This window comes from Nelumbo lutea, chromosome 2 (assembly GCF_056320005.1).
Source record: "Nelumbo lutea isolate HS-2025 chromosome 2, American lotus-T2T, whole genome shotgun sequence".
Classification (NCBI taxonomy): Eukaryota; Viridiplantae; Streptophyta; class Magnoliopsida; order Proteales; family Nelumbonaceae; genus Nelumbo; species Nelumbo lutea.
The window spans coordinates 74,306,209-74,328,179 of NC_142685.1; the positions used below are offsets into that span (position 1 = coordinate 74,306,209).

The 21,971-nt window shown below is 38.4% G+C and overlaps 1 protein-coding gene and 1 long non-coding RNA gene across 5 annotated transcripts; both read right to left on the reverse strand.

Moving 5' to 3' along the window:
• Positions 1–5,733: 5,733 nt before the first annotated feature.
• LOC148871532 (uncharacterized) lies at positions 5,734–8,484 on the reverse strand. Its single transcript, XR_016106483.1, has 2 exons — positions 6,350–8,484; positions 5,734–6,026 (listed from the first exon to the last, which is right to left on the reverse strand). It is a non-coding gene; the product is annotated as an uncharacterized LOC148871532 (long non-coding RNA).
• A 2,192-nt stretch (positions 8,485–10,676) lies between these two features.
• LOC148871533 (maltase-glucoamylase, intestinal protein) lies at positions 10,677–13,974 on the reverse strand. Of its 4 annotated transcripts, none has more exons than XM_088967317.1 (5): positions 13,435–13,974; positions 13,034–13,320; positions 12,273–12,504; positions 12,082–12,137; positions 10,677–11,060 (listed from the first exon to the last, which is right to left on the reverse strand). In XM_088967317.1, the coding sequence occupies exons 2-5, from the start codon at positions 13,088–13,090 to the stop codon at positions 10,881–10,883; spliced, it is 525 nt and encodes a 174-aa protein (XP_088823443.1). In that variant the 5' UTR covers positions 13,091–13,320; positions 13,435–13,974; the 3' UTR covers positions 10,677–10,880. The 4 variants fall into 4 exon arrangements, with proteins under 4 accessions (XP_088823443.1, XP_088823445.1, XP_088823446.1 ...); XM_088967319.1 differs by having other exon boundaries at positions 13,034–13,311; positions 13,435–13,969; XM_088967320.1 differs by having other exon boundaries at positions 13,034–13,311; positions 13,431–13,906.
• Positions 13,975–21,971: the final 7,997 nt, after the last annotated feature.

Genomic DNA, 21,971 nt, shown 5'->3' on the forward strand with positions numbered 1-21,971 from the left:
GTCCTTGAATCTATTGAAAATGATTCCTCTACTGCTAATGATCTTGACCGTCCTATTGCTCACAAGAAGGGTGTTAGATTGTGCACCACTAAACATCCCATTTCCAATTTTGTCTCCTATGAGAACATTTCGTCCTCATTCCGTGCTTTCCTTACCTCTATTAACAGTGTTTCTATCCCTAAGAATGTGGCAGAAGCTCTTTCAGTTCCTGAATGGACAAATGCCATGAAGGAAAAAAATTAATGCCCTTCACAAAAATGGCACATGGGAACTTGATGATCTTCCTAAGGGAAAGGTTCCAATTGGATGTAAATGGGTGTTCACAGTCAAGCATAAGGCTGATGGAACAGTGGAAAGGTATAAAGCTCGCTTAGTGGCAAAGGGATTTACTCAAGTGTATGGAGTTGATTATGCAGAAACTTTTGCCCCCGTTGCCAAGATGAACTCCATTAGAGTCATTTTCTCTTTTGCGGCTAATCTGGATTGGGTTTTACACCAGCTTGACATCAAGAATGCATTCTTGAATGGTGACCTTGAAGAGGAAGTGTACATGATTCAACCTCCTGGTTTTCTAGCTCAAGGCAATGAACAGAAAGTGTGCAAGTTGAAGAAGTCCTTATACGGGCTGAAATAATCACCAAGAGCTTGGTTCAACAGATTCCATGTGGTAGTTCAGCAGAAAGGATACAAGCAATGTCAATCAGATCACACACTGTTTGTGAAAAGAGGAGAGGGTAAAATTGCTGCTCTAATTGTATATGTGGATGACATAATTGTTACTGGTGACTGGGAGGATGAAATTCAGAGATTGAAACTTTTTCTTGCCACTCAGTTTGAAGTGAAGGATCTAGGACTTGCCAGATACTTCATTGGAATTGAAGTCGCCCGATCAAAAAAGGGTATCTTCACTTCTCAAATGAAATATGTCCTAGATTTACTTCAGGACACTGGGAAGATGGGGGTGAAGCCAGTTGACTCTCCCATTGACCCCAACCATAAATTAGGTGACAGCCATGGTGAACTTCTCAAGGATGTGAAACAGTTTCAGAGGCTTGTAGGGAGATTGTTATACCTTTCTATGACTCGCCTAGACATTGCATATGTTGTTGGTGTCCTCAGTCAGTTCATGCATGCTCCTAGGTCTTCCCATCTTGAAGCAGTAGAGAGAATCCTCCGATATCTAAAGAAGTATCCGGGTACTGGCTTGTTATTTCAAAAGCACGGACATTTGAAAGTTGAAGTTTATATAGATGCAAATTGGACTGGATCCCAAAGTGACAGAAAGTTTACCAGTGGCTACTGCAACTTTATAGGAGGGAACCTTGTTACATGGAGGAGTAAAAAGCAAAATGTGGTGGCTACATCCAGTGTTGAAGCTGAATATCGTGCTATGGCCCACAGGGTTGTTGAAGGCATGTGGATAAAGAATTTGTTGGGGGAGTTGGGTTTCCTAGTGGCCAAACCTATAACTCTATTTTGTGGTAACAAAGAAGCTATAAGCATTGCTGCCAATCCGGTGCTACATGATAGAACAAAGCACATCGAAGTTGACAAGCATTATTAGAGAGAAAGTTATCACAGGCGAAGTGTGTACCCCCTATGTCACTTCTGAGAACCAGCTTGTAGACATCTTTACAAAGGGTTTAAACCTTTCCAGACATCATGATCTTTGTGACAAGTCGGGCATGATTGATATCTATGCTCCAACTTGAAGGGGAGTGTTGACAGTTGTTTGTGCACTCAGGTTTAGTACCACAAGGGTACTGTTGTAATTTCTCTCCTATTTATATTGTACGATTGGGCCAGTATAAATAATAATTCTTTCACTCGCTCCCTGCATTCTGGAGGGCTTTCAGTCCACTCGACTCACCTTTCTTCTCCCTTCTCCTCTCCTCTCTTCTCTTGCTCTTGCTCAACAAAGATAAAGAATCATGTGGAGATGTGTGAGAGCTTCTGTTTGTTGGACAATATGAGAAGAAAGAAATTCAATGATCTTTTCAGAAAAGGAGAGATATCTGGAAATTATGCTATAGGTGATTCATATAAGGGTAATACACTAGTTGAACACAATGGATGAGTTCACTGATTTTTCAATAGATGATATGTTAAGAAAATGGAAAGAAAGTGCTAGGTTAGTCTCAAGTAAGAAGACCTTGAATCTCACATGGAACCCTCCACCTCTTGGTTTTATCAAACTAAATTTTGATGGCAGTAGCATGGGGAATCCAGGGCCTTCGAGTACTGGAGGGTGCTAAGAGACGAGAAAGGTAATGTAATAGCTATGTTCTCTGGCCCAATTGGAGTGGGAGACTCTTTGAGGGCTGAGGTGTTAGCAGCTTTGGAAGGGGTACAAAGGGCCAAAGACCTAAATGTCAAGAAATTGATTATAGAGGGAGATTCTGTGATTGTAGTGAGCTGGCTAAAAGAAGACACCTCTAAGATGTGGAGCTACAGTAATGAAAAGAGAAAGTTCAAATGGTTAATCAAGAATATGGAAGTTCAATGTACTTGGGTAAAGAGAAATGCTAACTCCTTTGCTAATGGATTAGCTAGGCAAGGGGTTAATAGGGTTTCTGGGTTCTGGGCCCAGTTGTAATTGTTGTTTTTATCAGTTTGGATGCATTCCCAACTTCTGGGGAGTTAAGATACCTCAACTCCTCTTGGTTTGTAAGTTTACTACTATTTAATTAAATATGTGGTTATGATAAAAAAAAAATAGTTAGGCGCTTAGAAAGTTCACCACCATATAAGAAATTTAGTCTACAAAGAAACAAAAGATCAAAGTCAATCCAATTCAAATGTCACAAGGCATGTGGAGACTCATAAGTCATCTGGTTTCCTGTGAGGATTCATCACTGTCAACTGAAACCTAGAGTATAGCAAGCATTGAACATCAGAGAATTTTCAAACACAGGTTCTACCAAAAGCTCCAACAAAATAAAGAATGATTTCATTCAAGAGTGAAGAAGAGAAGAGAAGAGGAGAAGAGGAGAAGAGAAGGAAGAGAAGAGAAGAGAAGATGGAGATCGAAGCTGCTATACTGGCGGCGCCAGTCTTTCTTATTTTAAATAATAGGGCGACCACATAAGAAATGAAAAAGGATGAAAAGACAAAAGTGCCCTTGCGGCACATAACTAAGATTACATCACTCCCTCTCAAGTTGGGGCGTAGATATCAATCATCCCAACTTGTCACAAAGATTATAGTGTCGCATGGAGTGTAATCCTTTGGTAAGAATGTCTGCAAGTTGTTCCTCAAAGCTGATGTAGGGAATGCAAACTTTTCCTTTTTCCAATTTTTCCCTAATTGAAGTGTTTATCAACCTCTATATGTTTAGTTCTATCATGGAGAACTGGATTGGCTACAATGTTGATGGCTGCCTTATTGTCACAGTAGATTGACATAGGGTCACTGAAAGGAAAGCCCAATTCACCCAAGAGATTCTTTATCCATAGAAGTTCTGCCACACCATGAGACATAGCCCTGTATTCAGCTTCTGCACTCGATTTGGCCACAACACTTTGTTTTTTACTCCTCCGAGTAACAAGATTTCCCCAAACAAAAGCACAATAGCCACTAATGGATTTTCTGTCATTCATCTGCATCAGTGTAAACCTCTACTTTCATATGTCCATGTTTTTCAAATAGGAGTCCAGCCCCAAGGAATTATTTTAAATATCTAAGAACTCTGTATGCTGCATCCAAGTGTGTGGTCCTGGGAGCATGCATAAACTGACTAAGGACTCCCACTGCATACGCAATGTCAGGTCTTGTCATAGATAGGTAGAGAAGTCTGCCCACCAATCTTTGATATTGCTTTGTGTTTGCTATGGGCTCATCACTGCAATCCCCAAGTCTATGGTTAACATCTATAGGAGTGTCAACAAGTTTTGCTCCAAGCTTCCCTGTATCTTTCAAGAGATCTAGAATATATTTCCTCTGGGAGATGAAGATACCCTGGTTTGAGCGGGCAACTTCAATTCCAAGGAAATAATGTAAAGGCCCCAAATCCCTCACTTCAAATTGAGTAGACAAGAATCTCTTCAATCCTTGTATCTTTGAGTCCCAACCACTGGTGATAATAATGTCATCGACATACACAATTAAAGTTGCCATTCTTCCTTGTTCTCTCTTCACAAAGAGCGTGTGATCAGACTGCACTACTTAAAGCCCATTTGTTGAACTGCCTTGTGGAACCTACTGAGCCAGGCCCTTGGAGACTATTTTAAGACATATAGAGAGATTTCTTCAGTCTGCAAACTTTCTGCTCATTTCCCTTAGCACAAAAACCTGGAGGATGGGTCATGTACACTTCTTCTTCTAAGTCACCATTCAAAAAGGCATTTTTAATGTCCAGTTGATGAAGCTCAAGAAAGAAGGACTCGAATAGAATTCATTTTTGCTATAGGTGCAAAAGTTTCCGCATAATCAACTCCATATACCTATGAAAAACATTTTACAACCAGCCAGGCCTTGTACCTTTCCACTGTGCCATCTGCCTTATGTTTCACAAAGATTACCCATTTGCACCCCACATGCTCTTTTCCCTCAGGAAGATCTACCAACTCCCACGTGCCATTTTTGTGAAGGGCATTGATCTCCTCCTTCATTGCATCTGTCCACTCAGGAACAAGTAAAACTTCTACAACACTTTTGGGAAGGGAAACACTATCAATAGCAAAGAGGAAAGCACGAAAAGATGGTGAAACATTCTCATAAGATAAGGAGTGAGCCATTAGGTGGTGTGCAGTGCATGATCTAACACCCTTCCTCTTAGCAATAGGAAGGTCCAAACCATAATTAGAAGTATCAATATCAATAGGTTCAAGGACATCAACTGGAATAATAGTACCTGGATGTGGTAATGGATTCAACCCCTGAGAGTTCGATGGCATAGGTTGCACAGCTTCAAGATGCTCTATGTCTATTGAACTTTGTTGACTCGGCCTTGACTTTTGTACCGTTGTCTACAAAAGACCCGGAATGGAGGAGGGTCAGGAGGAGAAGGTAACAAAACCTGACTCTATTTCTCCTCACTTGGACTCTCCCCCTGAGGAGAAGCAGGGAAGAAAGACACATCTTTAAAGAAAGAAACATCCATGGATACAAAGTACTTTTTGGAGATAGGGTCAAAGCAATGATAACCCTTTTGGGAAAGGGGGAGCCAAGGAAAACACAAACAATTGCTTTGGGATCTAGCTTCCCGAGGGTAGGAGACGAATCATGGACAAAGCATTTACAACCAAAGACACACATGGGATAAGAAACAATGGAGCAGTGGGGAAGATAAGCTGATGAGTATTCCAAGAGATGAGATGGCATCCAATTGATAAGATAAGTCGCAGTCATAACAACATCCACCCAAAATCTTTTGGGAACATTCATGTGTATTAGCAACCCCCGAGCAACCTCTAGAAGATGACGGTTCTTTCTCTCTACAACCCCATTCTGTTGAGCACAAGAGCTACAGTGAAGAGAGCCACAAGTTTCAAAAAATTCTGTGAGGTCACCATGAAAATACTCTTTGGCATTGTCTGATTAGAAAATTTTAATCTCTCTCTGAAATTGTGTGTACACCATACGTTGGAAGGCTTTCACAAGTTTAGGAACTTCTCGAGCGTGCATAGGGTACACCCATGTGTATCGAGAGAAGTCATCAATGAAAGATATGAAGTATCTGTAGCCATTCTCCATTGGAATATTTGCAGGTCCCAAACATCAGAATACACAATGGAAAAAGAAACATCTGATCTTTTATTACGTAAAGGAAATGAAGTTCTACAATGTTTACTCAGCTGACACACTTGACATTAAAAATCATTAACTGACACAAACTTAAACAATTCTGGAAATAAGTATTTTAAAGACTCAAAAGACATATGACCCAAACGATTGTGCTACAAGGCAATCTGACTTTTATTTGACTGACTCAAAGACTCTGAGGCCGCAAGACCAACTTTATTCTCCAGCACATAGAGACCATTCACCATGTTCCCTTTACCAATCGTCCTCTCGAAGGCCAAATCCTGAAAGACACAAGATTGATGAGAAAAGGTCACTAAGCAATTCAAAGAGTGTGTAACGCTGCTAATAGAGAGCAAATTAATAGGTAATTTTGGAACATGTAAAACATTGGATAGAGGTAAGCTGAATGGAAAAGATATAGATCCTCGACCAGCAATAGAGGAGAAGGATCCATCGGCTAGTCTCACTTTATCTTTGCCAGAAAGAAGGGTGTATGATTGAAAAAATGTTGACTTACCAGTCATGTGATTGGAAGCACCAGAATCAATAATCCATGGAAATTTAGAAGTATCAGTAGACACATGGAATGCAAAAGCTAAGTTACCTGAGGTAGAAGCGAAGGAAGTTGAAGGAGTGGGTCCAGAATCTGCTTGTGTGAGAGTCCTACCATATTGTTCCAACTGGTCATGGAAGTTAGAGATAATATTTTCCTTGAGATTAGACCTGGGGGGCCATCCTGAGAGTTCAAAGAAATTCCTCCACTCTGCGACTCATGAGAAGCCAAGTTAGCCGAAGTGAACCTTTTCTGATTTGGTTTCTTGTTCTGTTATGGAGCTGATTTCTTATTTAGGTCTTGTCCCCACTTCGACTTTCCATTTAATTCCCAACACGTCTCCTGTGTATGACAGGGTTTCTGACAATGAGTGTGCCACGGTTTATCTTTATCATCAACCCTTTTCTGACCATCTCCCCTTTTGGCTGAATTAGTATTACTTCTTGCAACTAAAGCAATGGTCTCCCCTTCGGGGGGATTCATGGCAGATTTTCTACTTACCTCGAACTGGACTAGAGCATACACCCCCTGGATAGAAGGAAGGTCCTTACTGCCCAAAATTTGAACTCGAATTGGTTCATACATAGGATTAAGTCCTAACAAAAAGGCAAACACCCGCTGCTATGACACTAACTGTTTGTAAGATTTGGCTTCCTTTTCACTCTCCCAGTCAATGTTTTGATAGTAATCTAGCTTTTTCCAGATAAATGTAAGGGTAGAGTAGTAGGTGGATAAGCTTCTTTCCCCTTGTTTGCATGTTGCTGACTTTCATAGATTCTGTCATAGTGTCTCTGCTCGGCGTAAGTTGACCTTGCTTGTTCCCAAATTTCCTTGGTTGTCTCAGCCCACATAAATTCTGCTTAACCGAAGGTAGCATAGTAGTCAAAAGCCATGACATAATCATGCAATTTTCCTGGTCCCACTTATCATATTCAGCAGTACCGGTCCTAGGTTCCTTCACTTTTCCATTGATATACCCTGCCTTACCCCAGGCTATGATGTACAACCGCATCTCCTTAGACCATGTCAAATAATTTCTACCATCTAAGGGAGAAATGGTCGTTGGAAAGTTCATAGAATCAAGACTGCTGTTCATTCCTCCCTGGTTAAAGGATGTTCCAGAAGTTGCAGAGTCTTCGGAGGCCGTAACAGGGGCTGCAAGCAGAAGTTTCAGATTTACAACCCTCCTCACACACTCACAAACACACAACCTCCACTGTAAGATTTAAGGTGAAAAAAAAAAGCCACGGTAATTCAGCACCTGTTGTCACGGATTTGCAGGTCTAACTGACCTCACAAGGGTTGCAGTCACAGTAACACAGCACCTGCTGTCAAGAATTTACAGGTCTCTCCGACCTCACAAGGGCTAGTTTAAGCCACACATAACATCTACACTTCTGCTGGTGTATTTGTTCATCTGAACCAGGTCACATATGACCTGCACAGGTTCTTTACCCACACAGTTTTGGATCACCGACCTACAGAGGTCATTGAACTCGCCTACACCATTCGGCTAGGGTAGATTTTAGGATGTTCTTGGTAACAATACCAAGAGCCAGTGATAAAAGAGAACTTCAGTCAAGGTTCCTGATCAGTTCGACTGGTTTTGCAAGTTACAGTCAAGAGAAGAATGGGAGAAAAGAAGAAACACAGCCACCAACCTCTAGAAAAACCCAGTCAATCATCCACCAATCTCTGAGTTTGATTTTTCTTCTCAGTTTCTGTTTAAAAGTTAATAGAATAAAGTCCAGCAACAGTTCTCAGTGCAGGTCGAACCAGTTCTCTCATTCTCAGTCCAGGTATATCATTTGAAAGATCTTCGATCAAAAAAAAAAAAAAACTTTTTACAGAGTGCAGTCCTGCTCTGATACCATGATTTCATTCAAGAGTGAAGAAGAGAAGAGAAGAGGAGAAGAAGAAGAGGGGAGAAGAGAAGGAAGAGAAGAGAAGATGGAGATTGAAGCTGCTATACTGGCAGCGCCAGTCTTTCTTATTTTAAATGATAGGGCGACCACATAAGAAATAAAAAAGGCTGAAAAGACAAAAGTGACCTTGCGGCACATAACTAAGATTACATCAAAGAACATGGGGAGATCCTCAGACTATTATCAAAAACTAGATGGGAGTGATAGTAACAAGATTAACAGATTTAAGGTTACCTACATTGTGTTAGTCACTAAATACCTGTATACCCGTACAAGGGTGTCATATATTGTGTCAGACACTTCATTTTAGTGTAAATTTCATGTCTAATACCTTATCCAGCTGTCTTCTTGCCATATCCAGGTAACAATCTTCATTCGATACAATTAAAAAACAAAGGAAGAATCTGCTTACTACTCTAAGCACCATTTAACAGTTCAACAACAATATAAAGCAGGACCTACTTAGCCAGTTGCCTTTAATTGCCACTTCAAGTTTGAACATAGAAATGATGAGAGAAATCAACCAGCTTTCTACAGTGATTGTGTGAGAGCATTTGCATCTAAGGATAACTAAAAGAAACAATTCCATATTGAATCAGGTGTCCAAAACAGGTCTTGCTTAGTCTTCAATGGGAACTTATGGCTTTTAACAAAATGGTGATGACAGAAATCAACTAGTTTTCTACAAATGTGGGAGTAAGGAAGAGTACTTAGTATTTAAAAGATAACCTAAATAAGCCATTCCAGATTTACAGTGTTGTATTTAAAAATCGGAATCAGATAAAGAGGAGAAATAGATCGATTGTTAGGTCATATTTGATGGGAAAATGAAACTAGGATAACCTTTAGATGTTTTCCTCCCCTCCTTTTTTGACACACTTGTAGAGAAAAGACTCATCCTTCTCCCTTAACTAATCCTTCTATCTCTTTACCAGATTTAACTTCATCATTAATGTTCTTCAGAAATTCTTATCAAGATACCTTAAGAAATAATTTTAACAAGGCTATTGAAAGTCTTTGAAACATTCTCAAAACTGATTTGTTGAAGAGATCAGCAATAGCTTGCAAACAATGATAAAACCTGTAAGCTAAATTGAACTCAGATCAAAATTACCACTTTGAGCCAGCTTGAACTCAGTGTAGCATGTGAAGCAAATTCTAAATGAAACTTTGATACTAGATTCTTCTTTTAACTATTATCTAAGTAATTTTTCAATACTGTCAGACATCTCTTCAAGAAGAATCCATCCTCTACATGTTCAAAAACCAGTAGAGCTAAAATCAGTCATGGCTACCCCAGATAGGCTTACCTGTTCAAAACAGCCCTTAGCAAGTACATGAGAGAAAGAGTGAATCTTTCAATGCAACTTTCCCATCATAATCCTTCCATTTGTTTGCACAGTTCAAATAACAGTCTCACTCCTTTTCCTTGAGCCTTCAATTCACACCAGAATCCTGCCTTGAATACAGTTAATGATCTCCATGGAACATACCAAACCATCTAGAGAAACTTCTTTATTAATTTTATCAGTCATTGCACTCATTCTTCGATAGATTGACTGTTCATATTTCATAGTGTTGTTTGTCCAATTCAACATCCTCATTTGAGCCGTATCTGTGGTCTGTAAATGATCTTTTACTAGTTGCTTAATGTTCTGATTGATCAAGCATACCCAGTGTTTTTACTGCCTTATAAAATTTCTCCCACATAATCTGTACTTAATGCTCAGATAACATCCTGCTCCATGTATCATAATTAATCTTAATGCCATCTTATAAAATTCTTCACATGTCTAATCAGTATACATCAGTGACATATGCATCAAGTACATATCTCCACTTCAGCCAACTTGCTTTGAATTTTTAATTTTACAAAATAAGCTACAAGATATAGCTACCCATGTGGCTAAAAAGTATAGTAACAATTGGAAGTGGTAGACCAAAGCTTATCCACTTTGGTAACCAGTCAATATATGTGGGCCATCAATAGAAGTGTTCTTTGAAAACTACAAAGCTTCCTATCTGAAAAGACAACTTTTATTGGTGAATTTTTTTTTCTATAGCCCTTATACCATCTAAATTAATTTTATGGCAATGATAATTTGATAATCTGTTGAAGTGATTCTAGAGGTACACTGGACCCATTGGATGATCCAAAGTATTAGATGGCTCTGATGAACAGAACATGTAATGGCCATCCAGACCTCTTCTTTTTTTCTTTTCCTTTTCTTTGATTGATAATACTTCAATAAATCAATAAAAGGAGGAATTACCAACCCAAAACATGAATATAGAGGCCCTAATAACCACAGGATTCACACCTAAGCCTTGTAAACAGAGCCTCCAAGAGAAAGACACCACATCTATGCTCATTGCCATGAATTTTAAATATACAATATGCCATCTACAAAAAGAGTATATGAAGATTGGAAGAAAACTATTCCACCTTTGACTTTTAGAAGAACAGCTTTTGCATTGATAGTTTGATGTACATTTCTACAGAAAAGATACACTGAACAAACTCACAAGCTCTAGATGAATTGTTCTGACTGTAATCACAATTGTCGATGGAAATTTGAAACCCCCCCCAAAAAAAAAGGAAAAAAAAATCCACTAAAAAATTGGAACTAAAAAGTTCATGAAATAAGAATTAAGTGCTACATAAATGAGGTAATGATAAGAATTAACCTGGGAAGACTTTCAAGAAACAAAGTAAAAATTGCACCTAGAATGAAAATAAAAATGAAAGCAAGAAATATCTTCCCAATATATAGAGGAGTAATCGGAGGCGTTGACACCGAAGTGGATCTCTTTGCAGTATCTAATCTTTCTGATCTCTGCAAAGTCAGCACAGGAAACAAATCATATATGATGAAGCTTATACCATAACTCAACCACCTAATAACAAACAAATTTAAACAACAGGAGTTTATAGCACCAGATACATAGCATGTAAGATTAATTGTTTAAAGTTAGATAAGATGCATTATATTAATATGGTTTAGGGGTCCTTTTATTAAAACATCCCTGGTTACTTATGTTGATTGAGATTCAAAGGCTTGTAGACTTGGTACCCCATGACAATGGTATTCCCCTTCATACATTGGAATATCAATTCTAATTCATTAATGTCAACCTAGATGAGCTATCTTCTACATGAAAGAAACAATAGAACCTGCATTAAGTAGAATATTAACTAAAGAAATTATTTTCTTGTTTTCTTATAATTCTATAAGTCAGATTCTGTGAATAGACACTGTGGGCCCCAAAAAAGATCTGTAAGTATGAATTTAGTACTGGGCTCAGATTACTTTTAAACTGGTTAGTACAAGGTTATAAGATCTGATTCCAGCTAGAGGGTGAACCTGGAAAAGGGATAAAAGAAACATTGGTTTTCCATTTTTTTAATATTTTACCTTTTATCGGGCAGAAACATTGAAGTTTTAAGGTGAATTGAGGAGATAAAAAACATTCATTTTCCTTTTTTTTTTTTTTGAGATTTTCCCCTTTGTCAGGTAGAAATATCGAAGTTTCATGGTGAATTTGAGGAAAAAAGACATTGATTTTCCATATTTAGAGCAGTTTCCTTGTTCCGAGTCTTCTGACAATGTTTTAATGGAAGCTTGGTTGTAATTTATGTTCCAAACTATGTTAAAAACTAGTTCAAGGCTGGAATTTAAGACTTTGATGGTAATTAGCTTAAAATAGATGAACTCAAAAGAAATCCTACTTTCAGGTAGAATTTGCATGATAGGGTAAACTTAGGCCCATCAGCTGCTCATAATCATCATAGGTTTAAAGTTTGTTCCAGACCCTTATTAAAATAGCCAAAAGTAGAAGAGAATGGGGAATGCATACAATTACAGTAGGAATCTGTTTCAGAGCTGGCAGGGAACCTCTTCCCATCTCAGGACCTGCATTTAGAAAGAAAACCAAATCATCATAAATTTCTAACAACTATACCGAGAAATTTCCAGTACTAAAAAATTACTACAACTGGTGAAAGTAATTAATTTTAAATCGTTGCTGGTGAAATCCATCATAGAAACCTTCTTCTGCTTCTGTAAAGGTCTGCAACCTCCAGCCTTCGCCATAGTCCACAAGGAGGGAATTAGGACCAAAACCGACAGGTTCCTCCCCTTCTTTAATGGCCTCAATATGCAAAGCGAGTGGAACACCAGGACCCAACTTCCGATTGATCAAAGACAACGCAAATACAGCCTCTGTACCAGCAGCAAATCGCCTTACAATGCCGGAGCTTTTGCACAGAACCTCTAGAAACTACTCCACACAAGAAAAGAAATCAAAATCAACTAAGAAATACAACCACTCGTCAAATATTCAGAAACCCAGAAACAAATTAGCGTAACTTTCTCTTTTTCTTGTGATGCTAGGGATAATTATGAGCGTTCACAGACCAATCAAAGGCACGGAAACCCAAAAGAATTATCAAAAAGGCAAAAAAAAAAAAAAAACAATAGATCCAAAAGACTTGTCCTCCCAAAGCATGCCATACAAGATTTGAAGTGGAAACCCATTAATCAAGGATTTTAAATGAACTTCACCAAAAGAATGCTAAATTCAAATTGGACCCAAAAAATTTTGAAGCCTAATCTTTTACTTTTCTTTCTTGAGAAATTGAAAGGAAAAAAGAGTAGATTTCGAAATTGTTATCCAAGTGGCAACCAAGCTAACAATCAATAGTTGTATTTGTAATTTTGTATCAAACGGATGAAACGAATCCGCAATATCAAAGACTCAAATACAACGAGGAGAGAGAGAGAGAGAGAGAGAGAGAGAGAGAGAGTACTGGAGGAGGTCGGCATAGAGGTGGTACAATGATCTTCTCGATTTCCTCTTGGGCCATGTAGAGGCTCGGAGAGATTCTTTTGGTTGCTCGGTCGGAAGAATTATGGTTGTAACACCAGAGAAAAATCGGCTGTCTGCGGAAGTCGTTTTGTTCTTTGAAACTCTGGAGACTCTTATGGGAGTAACGTCAACATGCGCTTCCTGAACTGGTTTTGAGATCTCCTTTTGCTCTTGGTTGACTTTTACTCTTCGACTATGATATGAAAACCCATATAGTATCTAAAATCTCTAACAATGCCACGTTTACAGTAATTAATAATTAGAGCACTATAAGAGTAGTGCGCCCCTAGTTAAATAAATAGAAAAAAAAAGAGGAGGGGAAAGGGAATATAAGTTACAAACTCTGAAAGCAGCAATTTGGGCTTCACGAGCTATCTAATCTGTGGCCTGGTTCATTTCTCCGTACACATGCTGAGAAGGTGTTTTTCATCCTTAGTGTTCTTCATCTTCTAAAGGGGGCTTTGTCTTCTGGTTGAGATATGAAATCACTAACTTTGAGTCGCTTTCGATAATGATCGGAAATTTATGAAATTTCAATGCCATCTTAATGGCTTTCCAGGCAATCTATGCTTGAGCTTGATTAATTGTACAGAATCCAATCTTGACAGGTTTGGCGTCCAAGACACGACCAAGATGGTTACGAGCAATACAAACAATGGTACAAGGACCATCTAAGATACGAGAAGTATCAAAATTGATTTTTATGCTATTTTGAGACGAAGCAGACCATGGGCTTCCAATTCTTATAAAAGGAATCTATGGCTGCACCTTTTTCTATTTCCAAGAATTCCATGAAGGAATGAAAGGCTCGATCAAGAATTGTTTGAGGGGGGATTACAATGTTAGTAAAAATTTTGTGATTTCCATTTTTCCAAATAGCCCACAAAATGAAAGCGATTTTTTCTTTAACTAGGAGCATTTTGTTATTTTTTTTTTTTTAACAGTCTGACCCACCAGTCAATAAGGGTTTGGTCACTATCCAAAGGACCCACTAACGGTCACAGAGGATAGACCAAATTTGATAAGAGAAAGGACAATACTTGAAAATATGATCTAAGTCTTCCTCCTCTCTGTAGAAGCTACAAGATCCATCAATATCAAAGTCTCTTTTCCTCAAATGCATCTTAGAAATGAGCTTATTTTGAAAGAGAAGGAAAATAAAGGTTTTGATCTTTGGAGGGCACTTGATGTTCCAAATGATATCAAGCCAATTTGTAGAGTTATTTGCTCCAAGGATTGATGAACATTTCAGCAAATAGGCTGATTTAATAGTAAAATCTTCTAAAGAGTTCCCCTCCCATATAACTCCATCTTCAAAGTGTGGAGAGATAAAAATGGATTTGATTTTTTCCAATAAATCATTAGGAACAATTGCTAGAATTCTGGGTTCATCCCAGCACTCCCCTTCAAAGTTAATCAAATCTAATACCATAATATTGTCATTCTCCTCATTTTCAATAGAAATTATTTCTGATAAAGGTTTATTGATAACCCATTTGTCATGCCAAAAACTAATTGTTTGGCCATTATCAACTTGGCATCTAATACCTTTTTTCAAAAGATCTTTGGAATAGAGGATACTTCTCCATGCCCACGAGGAACCATTTTTTGGATCAATACCGCAAAAAGAATTTTCTTTTATATATTTGCTTTTAATGAGTTTAACCCAAAGATTATTTTCTTTATTTAATATTTTTCATCCTAATTTTGCAAGGTTTGCTTCATTTACCCATTGGAGATTTCTAACTCCTAAACCTCCCCATCTTTTGGGAGTACAAATGCATCTCCATTTCATTAAGTGAAGGGGTTTCTTCCCTTCATTCTTTGTTCATAAAAATCATCTTTGAACTCTTTCTAGATTTGTTAAAGCATTATTTGGAATTTTAAATGACCTCATGATATATTGGGGCATCTTGTTTGTAGTGGAGTTTATAAGTTTTAGTCTTCCCACTAAGGGAAAGAGAATTTTTTTCCAATTTGCTAACTCTTGGATCATTTTCTCCTTGATGAAGGAAAACGTATTCTTTGTAACTCTTTTGTTTATTAAAGGAGCACCTAAATAGTTCTTTGGATTCAATTCCTTTGGAATTCTTAGCATCCTTGAAATCATTTTTTGAAGCTTTGGGTGAATATTCCTTGATATAATTTGAAGCTTTGGATTCAATTCCTTAGGATTTGTTTAAATTTGGGGTTTGTCCCAATGCTTTCTCATAATTTGAGAGGATTTCTTTAATTTTCATGCATGTAGGAACCATAGTATTTGCAAATGTAATACAGTTGTCAGCAAATTGCAAAATGGGGATCTTTGGACCCCCTCTAGAAATTCTGCACCCAATTTTATTGGTACTAGAATCTGCTTCTTTTTCCAAATTCTTTGCAAGAGCCTTAGTACTGAGAACAAAAATGTAAGGAGATAGAGGATCCCCTTGCCTAATACCCCTACTTGGAACGAATTCAACTGAAGGAGTCCCATTTATTAAAATTCTATAAGAGACCGATTTGATACATTCCATAACCCAGCAATTCATTTTTCATGGAATTCAAACTTTTGAAGAACCTTTTCAATGAATTCACATTCCAACTTGTCATAGGCTTTCTTCATATCAATTTTGCAAGCCATAATTCTTGTCTTATCCTTCTCTTTTTGCATAGAATGAATCATCTCATGAGCAATAAGATCATTGTCATTAATCTATCTATTAGGAATAAAAGCACTTTGATATGGGGAAATAATGTTGTCAAGAAGGGGTTTGATTCTATTGACCATAATCTTTGCAATAATTTTGTAAATGACATTACATAGGCTGATTGGCCTATAATCATTTGCATTATTTGGGTTCTTTTCTTTGGAATCATAGTAATAAAGGTTTGGTTCAAGATTCTACACATTTTTCCATTATGGAAGAAGGCTTTAATAACACCACAGATAGTTTCTCCAAATATTTCTTAAAAAAAATAGGGCATTTAGTCCATCTGGACCTGGAGCCTTAAGATCTCCCATAGTTTCGAGAGCATCACGAATTTCCTCATTTGTGACATTCTTAGTAATTAAATTATTTTGATCATTCGTGATGCAATTATTTAAGACATTTAAAAATTCATCTACTCCACTGATTCCTTCAAACTTAAATCTTCGACTAAAATTTTCCACTAAATTCCTTTCATATTTTCTTGGTCGTTTATCCACACTCATATTCTAGCACATCACGTTCTAGAATTTTATTTAATTGCTTTTGGAAGGCATTTTCAAGATTTATGAGGCTAGAGTTATTCAAATCTTCACTAATATCCTTCTAGATATTCTTTAGTCTTTCTAAAAAGATTTTTTTTTTCTTTTAAATAAATCACCAAAATTTTTCTTACTCCACTCCCTTGGGTCCTTTACAAGGTTATTTATTTTTTCAATGAATTGCATAGCTTTGGAGCCATTAGCTTCCATACTCCATCCCTTATTAATAACATCAATAATTCTAGGGTCATTGCACCGCATTGGTTAAAGGTTTTGGCCCCCTATAACTTTGTATATCGGTTTGGAGCAGCAAGAACGGGGAATGATCCGATGCCATAAATGGGAGATTGGAGAGAACAACATTTGGGAATTGGAGTCTCCAGTCCTCATTGCCAAACACCCAATAATATTTTTATTCTTCCATGTAAACAGTAAAACCTTCATTAGGTTACAATCATTAATAAAGTTGTTAAATTTTCTCATTTGACTAGGCTGAGAGTCCCTACCCCCTCTTTTATCTTCAATTGATAGATAACTGTTGAAATCCCCTGAAAGACACCAAGGACCATTGATGTTATTAGCAATGCCTCTAATCCGGTTGTTCCAAATGGTCATTTGTTCTGTTTTATTTGCATGAGTAGAATTAACCCTTGTTTCCAGATGGCCTATGAGTACTAATAAGATTTAGATTTGAAGGACCCATGTTGTCCTTTTCTTCATATGGAGCTTTTTCTTGTTAGACTTGGTGAGTTCACAGCCTTCGTTGCTCTCTTCCATTTTTAGGATTTCACCTACCATCTGGTCGTTTTGATCACCCCATTCCTCGTCCATAAGCTCATCCTCTTCAACGTTTAATCCTTGGTTATCCTCATTTTCTATGTCATCTCCACCGTTAACCATACTGTCTTTGACTAATTTACTGCAACCAATTTGCCCACATTTCCGGATCATAGGAGCCTTGGAATCCACTCTTGCTTTGTTGAGATTTTCCTTGTGGTTCGATCAAAGCGAAATATATATATATATATATACCTGAGTTGTAAACTCTGGGTTTAGTAGCTCCTCGAAAATGTTCGAATCTTTGCTTTTTGTGATTCGAATCACAATGAAGCCCATCTTGTTTTCGGCTTTAAAAGATTTGTTCTCAGACTTTTCTCTATTGTTAATATGGACACCTCCACCCTCTCCAAAACAGAGTTACAGAGGGGCATGGGAGTTCACAGGCTATATTCCCGTAGTTAACTTCAGTCAACTTCTGAATCTGATTCATCTTAACAGGTTGGTTCTCTAGAAAAGTCCTTAGAAAACCCCACGTAACTTTTATTCCTGGTTCCCTTAATTCCCATGTTATGGTTGGAATAAAATGATCATCCAGGAGTTGGAAGCTGGAAAGGAAATATAGCCAAAAGACACTACTTACTCAATAACCAACAGACAAGCGGTAAAAGCAAACATTGAACTAATGAACAATTGCAAAGATCGATGCCAAAAAATTGACCCTTCATTGACGGAGACAGCGAATATATACACAATTACATCAAGGCTAAAAATAGCAACATCCTAATCAGTAGCAAATATTCTAACTTCCTAAAACTCTCCTAGCGCAAAATCTATCTAAATATGTACAATATCTCTATTACTCCCCCTCAAGTTGGAGCATGTAGGTCACGTATGCCCAATTTGTGAAGAAGAAAATCAAACTGATGTTGGCCAAGTGCCTTTGTCAAAATGTCTGCCAACTGATTATAAGTTCACACATGAACAGTCTCAATAGTCCGGGCTTGCAAGACATCACGAACAAAGTGACAATCAACCTCTATATGTTTTGTGCGCTCATGAAACACCAGACTAACTGTAATATAAATAACGGCACAACTACCACAATGCAATTTCATAGGTCTGGGATGTTCCACGCCAAGGTCATGTAGGACACTTCAAAATCATTTCAGTTCACACGTCACGGTAGCCAAGGACCTATACTTTGCTTCTGCAGATGAATGTGAGACGGTATGATGCTTTTTGGTTTTCCAGGAAACAGGAAACCGTCAAAGCATCACAAAGTACGCAGTCAAAAAGCGTCGTATCAAATGACAACTAGCCCAATCGGAGTCACAATAAGCATACCATCGGAGATCACTGTTGGCACTCAAGATGATTCCCTGCCATGGATTCCCTTTGAGGTATCAGACCACCCGTAGAGCTGCATCCCAATGTTCTTGTCGTGGTTGTTGCATAAATTGAGCCAATATGTGCACATAATAGCAAAGCTCAGGTCGTGTTATGGTAAGATAGATCAATCTTCCTACTAGACGTCAATATTTTTCTAGGTCATCAAGCATCTTCCCATCGGCTAGTGTGAGTCGATGATTTTGTTCCATAGGCAGATGAACCGGTTTAGCTCCTAGCAATCCTATTTTAGAAATAATATCTAGTGCATACTTTCGTTGACAGAGATAGATGCCCTCATCTCCTCTGGCGATTTCAATGCCAAGAAAAATACTTCAACAACCCAAGATCCTTCATGTGAAAGCACCGACTCAGATACTGCTTGAATTGATGTATCATCTCCCCATTATTTCCTCTCACAACAAAATCATCCACATATACCAAAACACAGAGTGTAACTTATTCCTTATGGTAAGTGAATAAAGAATAATCTGAGTGTGATTGAGTAAATTCATACATCTTCAAGGTCGTGCCCAATTTGGCAAACTAGTTTCTGGGTGCCTGTCGTAATCCGTACAAAGATTTTCATAAGCGACATACCTTTCCTGAATGTGTAGATGAAAAACCAGGCGGCAGTCTCATGTACACCTATTCTGCTAGGTCACCATGCAAAAAGGCATTATGCACATCCATTTGATGAAGCTCCCACTTTTGTGCTGCCGCTATAGCCAAAAACAACAGAACAGTCACCATCTTTGCTACTGGAGCGAAAGTCTCATTATAATCTATCCCACCCTCCTGATTATTCCCTAAAATCACCAATCTAGCCTTGTGTCTTTCGATCGCTCCATCTAAGTTGTACTTAGTCTTGTACATCCATTTGCACCCGATTGCTTGCTTCCCGGGGGGCAACGTTTCAAGGGTCCAAGTGCCATTATGCTCAAGAGCTTCAATCTCCTCCTTCATGGCTTGTCTCCAATGTGGCTCACGAATCGCTTCTGAAAAATATGTGGGATCTTTCCCTACAGTTATAGCTGCCAAGAACTGTCTATGTCTCGATGAAAAGTTACTACAAGTCACGTAGCGTGCAATAGGATAAGACACACCTGAGGAGTGACATGATGTGGCATGATCAGCGAGGGGGTCGTTGATGTATTGCACTATGTGGCATATATAGTCCTTTAGCTTCTCAGGAGGACGCCTTTCCCTACATCCTCGACCAAGGTTTTCACCTTCACTCTTCTTTCCAAATTCACATCGTCCCCTCTGTGTTCATTAAGAACCTCACCACTCCCCCTTGCTTCTGGAGTCAAATCTTCTTCAGGAGTTGGCTCACCATTCGAAGTATCTGCACTATCCAGTTCATGATCATCTAAAAAATGCACATCATCATTACAGACAGGTGGTTGCTCGATCACACCGATGTTAAGAAATTCAGAGACAACAACCTTATAAGGAAAAATATGTTCAGAGAATACAACATCACGGGATACAAAGAACTCATTTGTATCTAAGTCATAAAGTCTCCATCATTTCTTACCGAAAGGGTACCCAACAAAAATGCACTTTCGACTTCGAGAACCAAACTTATTTTTGTCACACCCTTGATAATGAGCATGACATAAACACAAAAAAACACGAATATGTTTGTAAGTTGGTTCTTTCCCAAACAACAATTCATATGGACTCTTTCCATCAAGTAGAGGACTTGGAGTACGGTTAATCAGATATCATGCAATCAACACACATTCACTCCAAAAACTTACAAGTAAATTTGCTTGAAAACGCAGAGCACGCGCAACATTCAGAATATGGCGATGCTTGCATTCCACCCTACCATTTTGCTGAGGTGTCCCAACACACGATGTTTGGTGAATGATGCCATGAGTATCACAATAATTACTCAAGGCTATGAATTATGACCCATTATCACTCCTTATCACCCGTACTTTACTGTCAAATTGAGTAATCACCATTGCACAAAATTTCACAATGTTAGCACTAACTTCATTCTTTTCTGCCATCAAATAAATCCACACTACCCATGAGTAATCATCAACAATGGTCAAAAACTATACAGCACCACATGAAGCAGGAGTATGATATGGTCCCCAAACATCGCAATGAATCAAGACCAAAGGTACAAAAGCTTTATTATTGCTTAAAGGAAACACATCATGGGTTTGTTTAGTTCTTAAACAAAATCACATAACTCACTGTGTGTTTCTTGACTAGCAATTTTATTTTTAATATTAGGAAGCAAACTAACAACTCGTTTTGAGGGGTGTCCCATTCGTCTGTGCCATAGCTCATATGAGTCCACCTTTGTCAAATTGCATGCACTAGCCCTTGCCACACAGCGCCAAAGATAGACCCCATCACGCTTCTCACCCACACCAATCACTGTCCTCGGAGTGGGGTCCTACATTACACACATTGTCAGAAAACGTGACTGTACATTTTAATTCATCGATAAATTGAGACATAGATATCAAATTGCAATTTAAGTTGGGAACATATAAATCATGTTTTAAGATCAATCATTTCCCAAGCTGCACTTCTCCTTCTTGTAACACCATCATATTCTTTCCGTCAGGGAGTCCAATGGCACAAGGAGGGATTTCACACATATTCTTCAATAATTCCAAATTCCCGGTCATGTTGTGAGAACATCCCGAATCTATCAACCATATTTTCTTACCCATCAATTTTTCTGAAGTGGATTCCTTGTGTGAATTGATCACCGCCATTAGCATTGCTCACTGTTCGTCATTAAGCCCGAGAAAACCAGCTTTGTCACTAATTCAGACAACAGCAGTAGTGGCATTGGCGCCACAACTTCCAAGTATCTGGACAGCATTGGCAGTCGCTGTACCAGACCCTCCTCAACCCCTTCTTGTTCTTGCGCCTCGACCTCCTCGCCCCCCATGACCACCAGAAGGACCTCCTTTGCCTACAAACCACCAATCTAGGTAGCCCACAAGTTGAAAGCATTTGACCACCTCATGTCCAGTTTTTCCACAATGAGAGCACATCTTCTCATCCTTGTTTGGTGCTTTGGCTCTATTTCCAGTTTGCATAGCAAATCCCAAAGCCTCTGCTCGTTCTTCACGTGCTCGAGCCACCGTTTTGTGCCGTTCTTCTTGCACTATCATTGCATGTATTCGGTTCAATGAAGGTAAATGATCTGTACTCGGAATATTTGATCTAATCGTGCCATAAACTGTACTATGAAGGCTTTGATACCATAATGAACAATTGTAAAGATCAATGCCCAAAACATTGACCCTTCATTGACGAAAATGGCGAATATATACGCAATTACGTCAACGCTAAAAATAGCAACATCCCAATCAATGGAGGAAAATACGTAGCAAATATTCTAATTGCCTAAAACTCTAATGAAAATATGCACAAAATCTATCTAAATATGTACGACCAACAGAGAAGCGATAAAAGCAAACATTTAACAAAAAAGAAAATA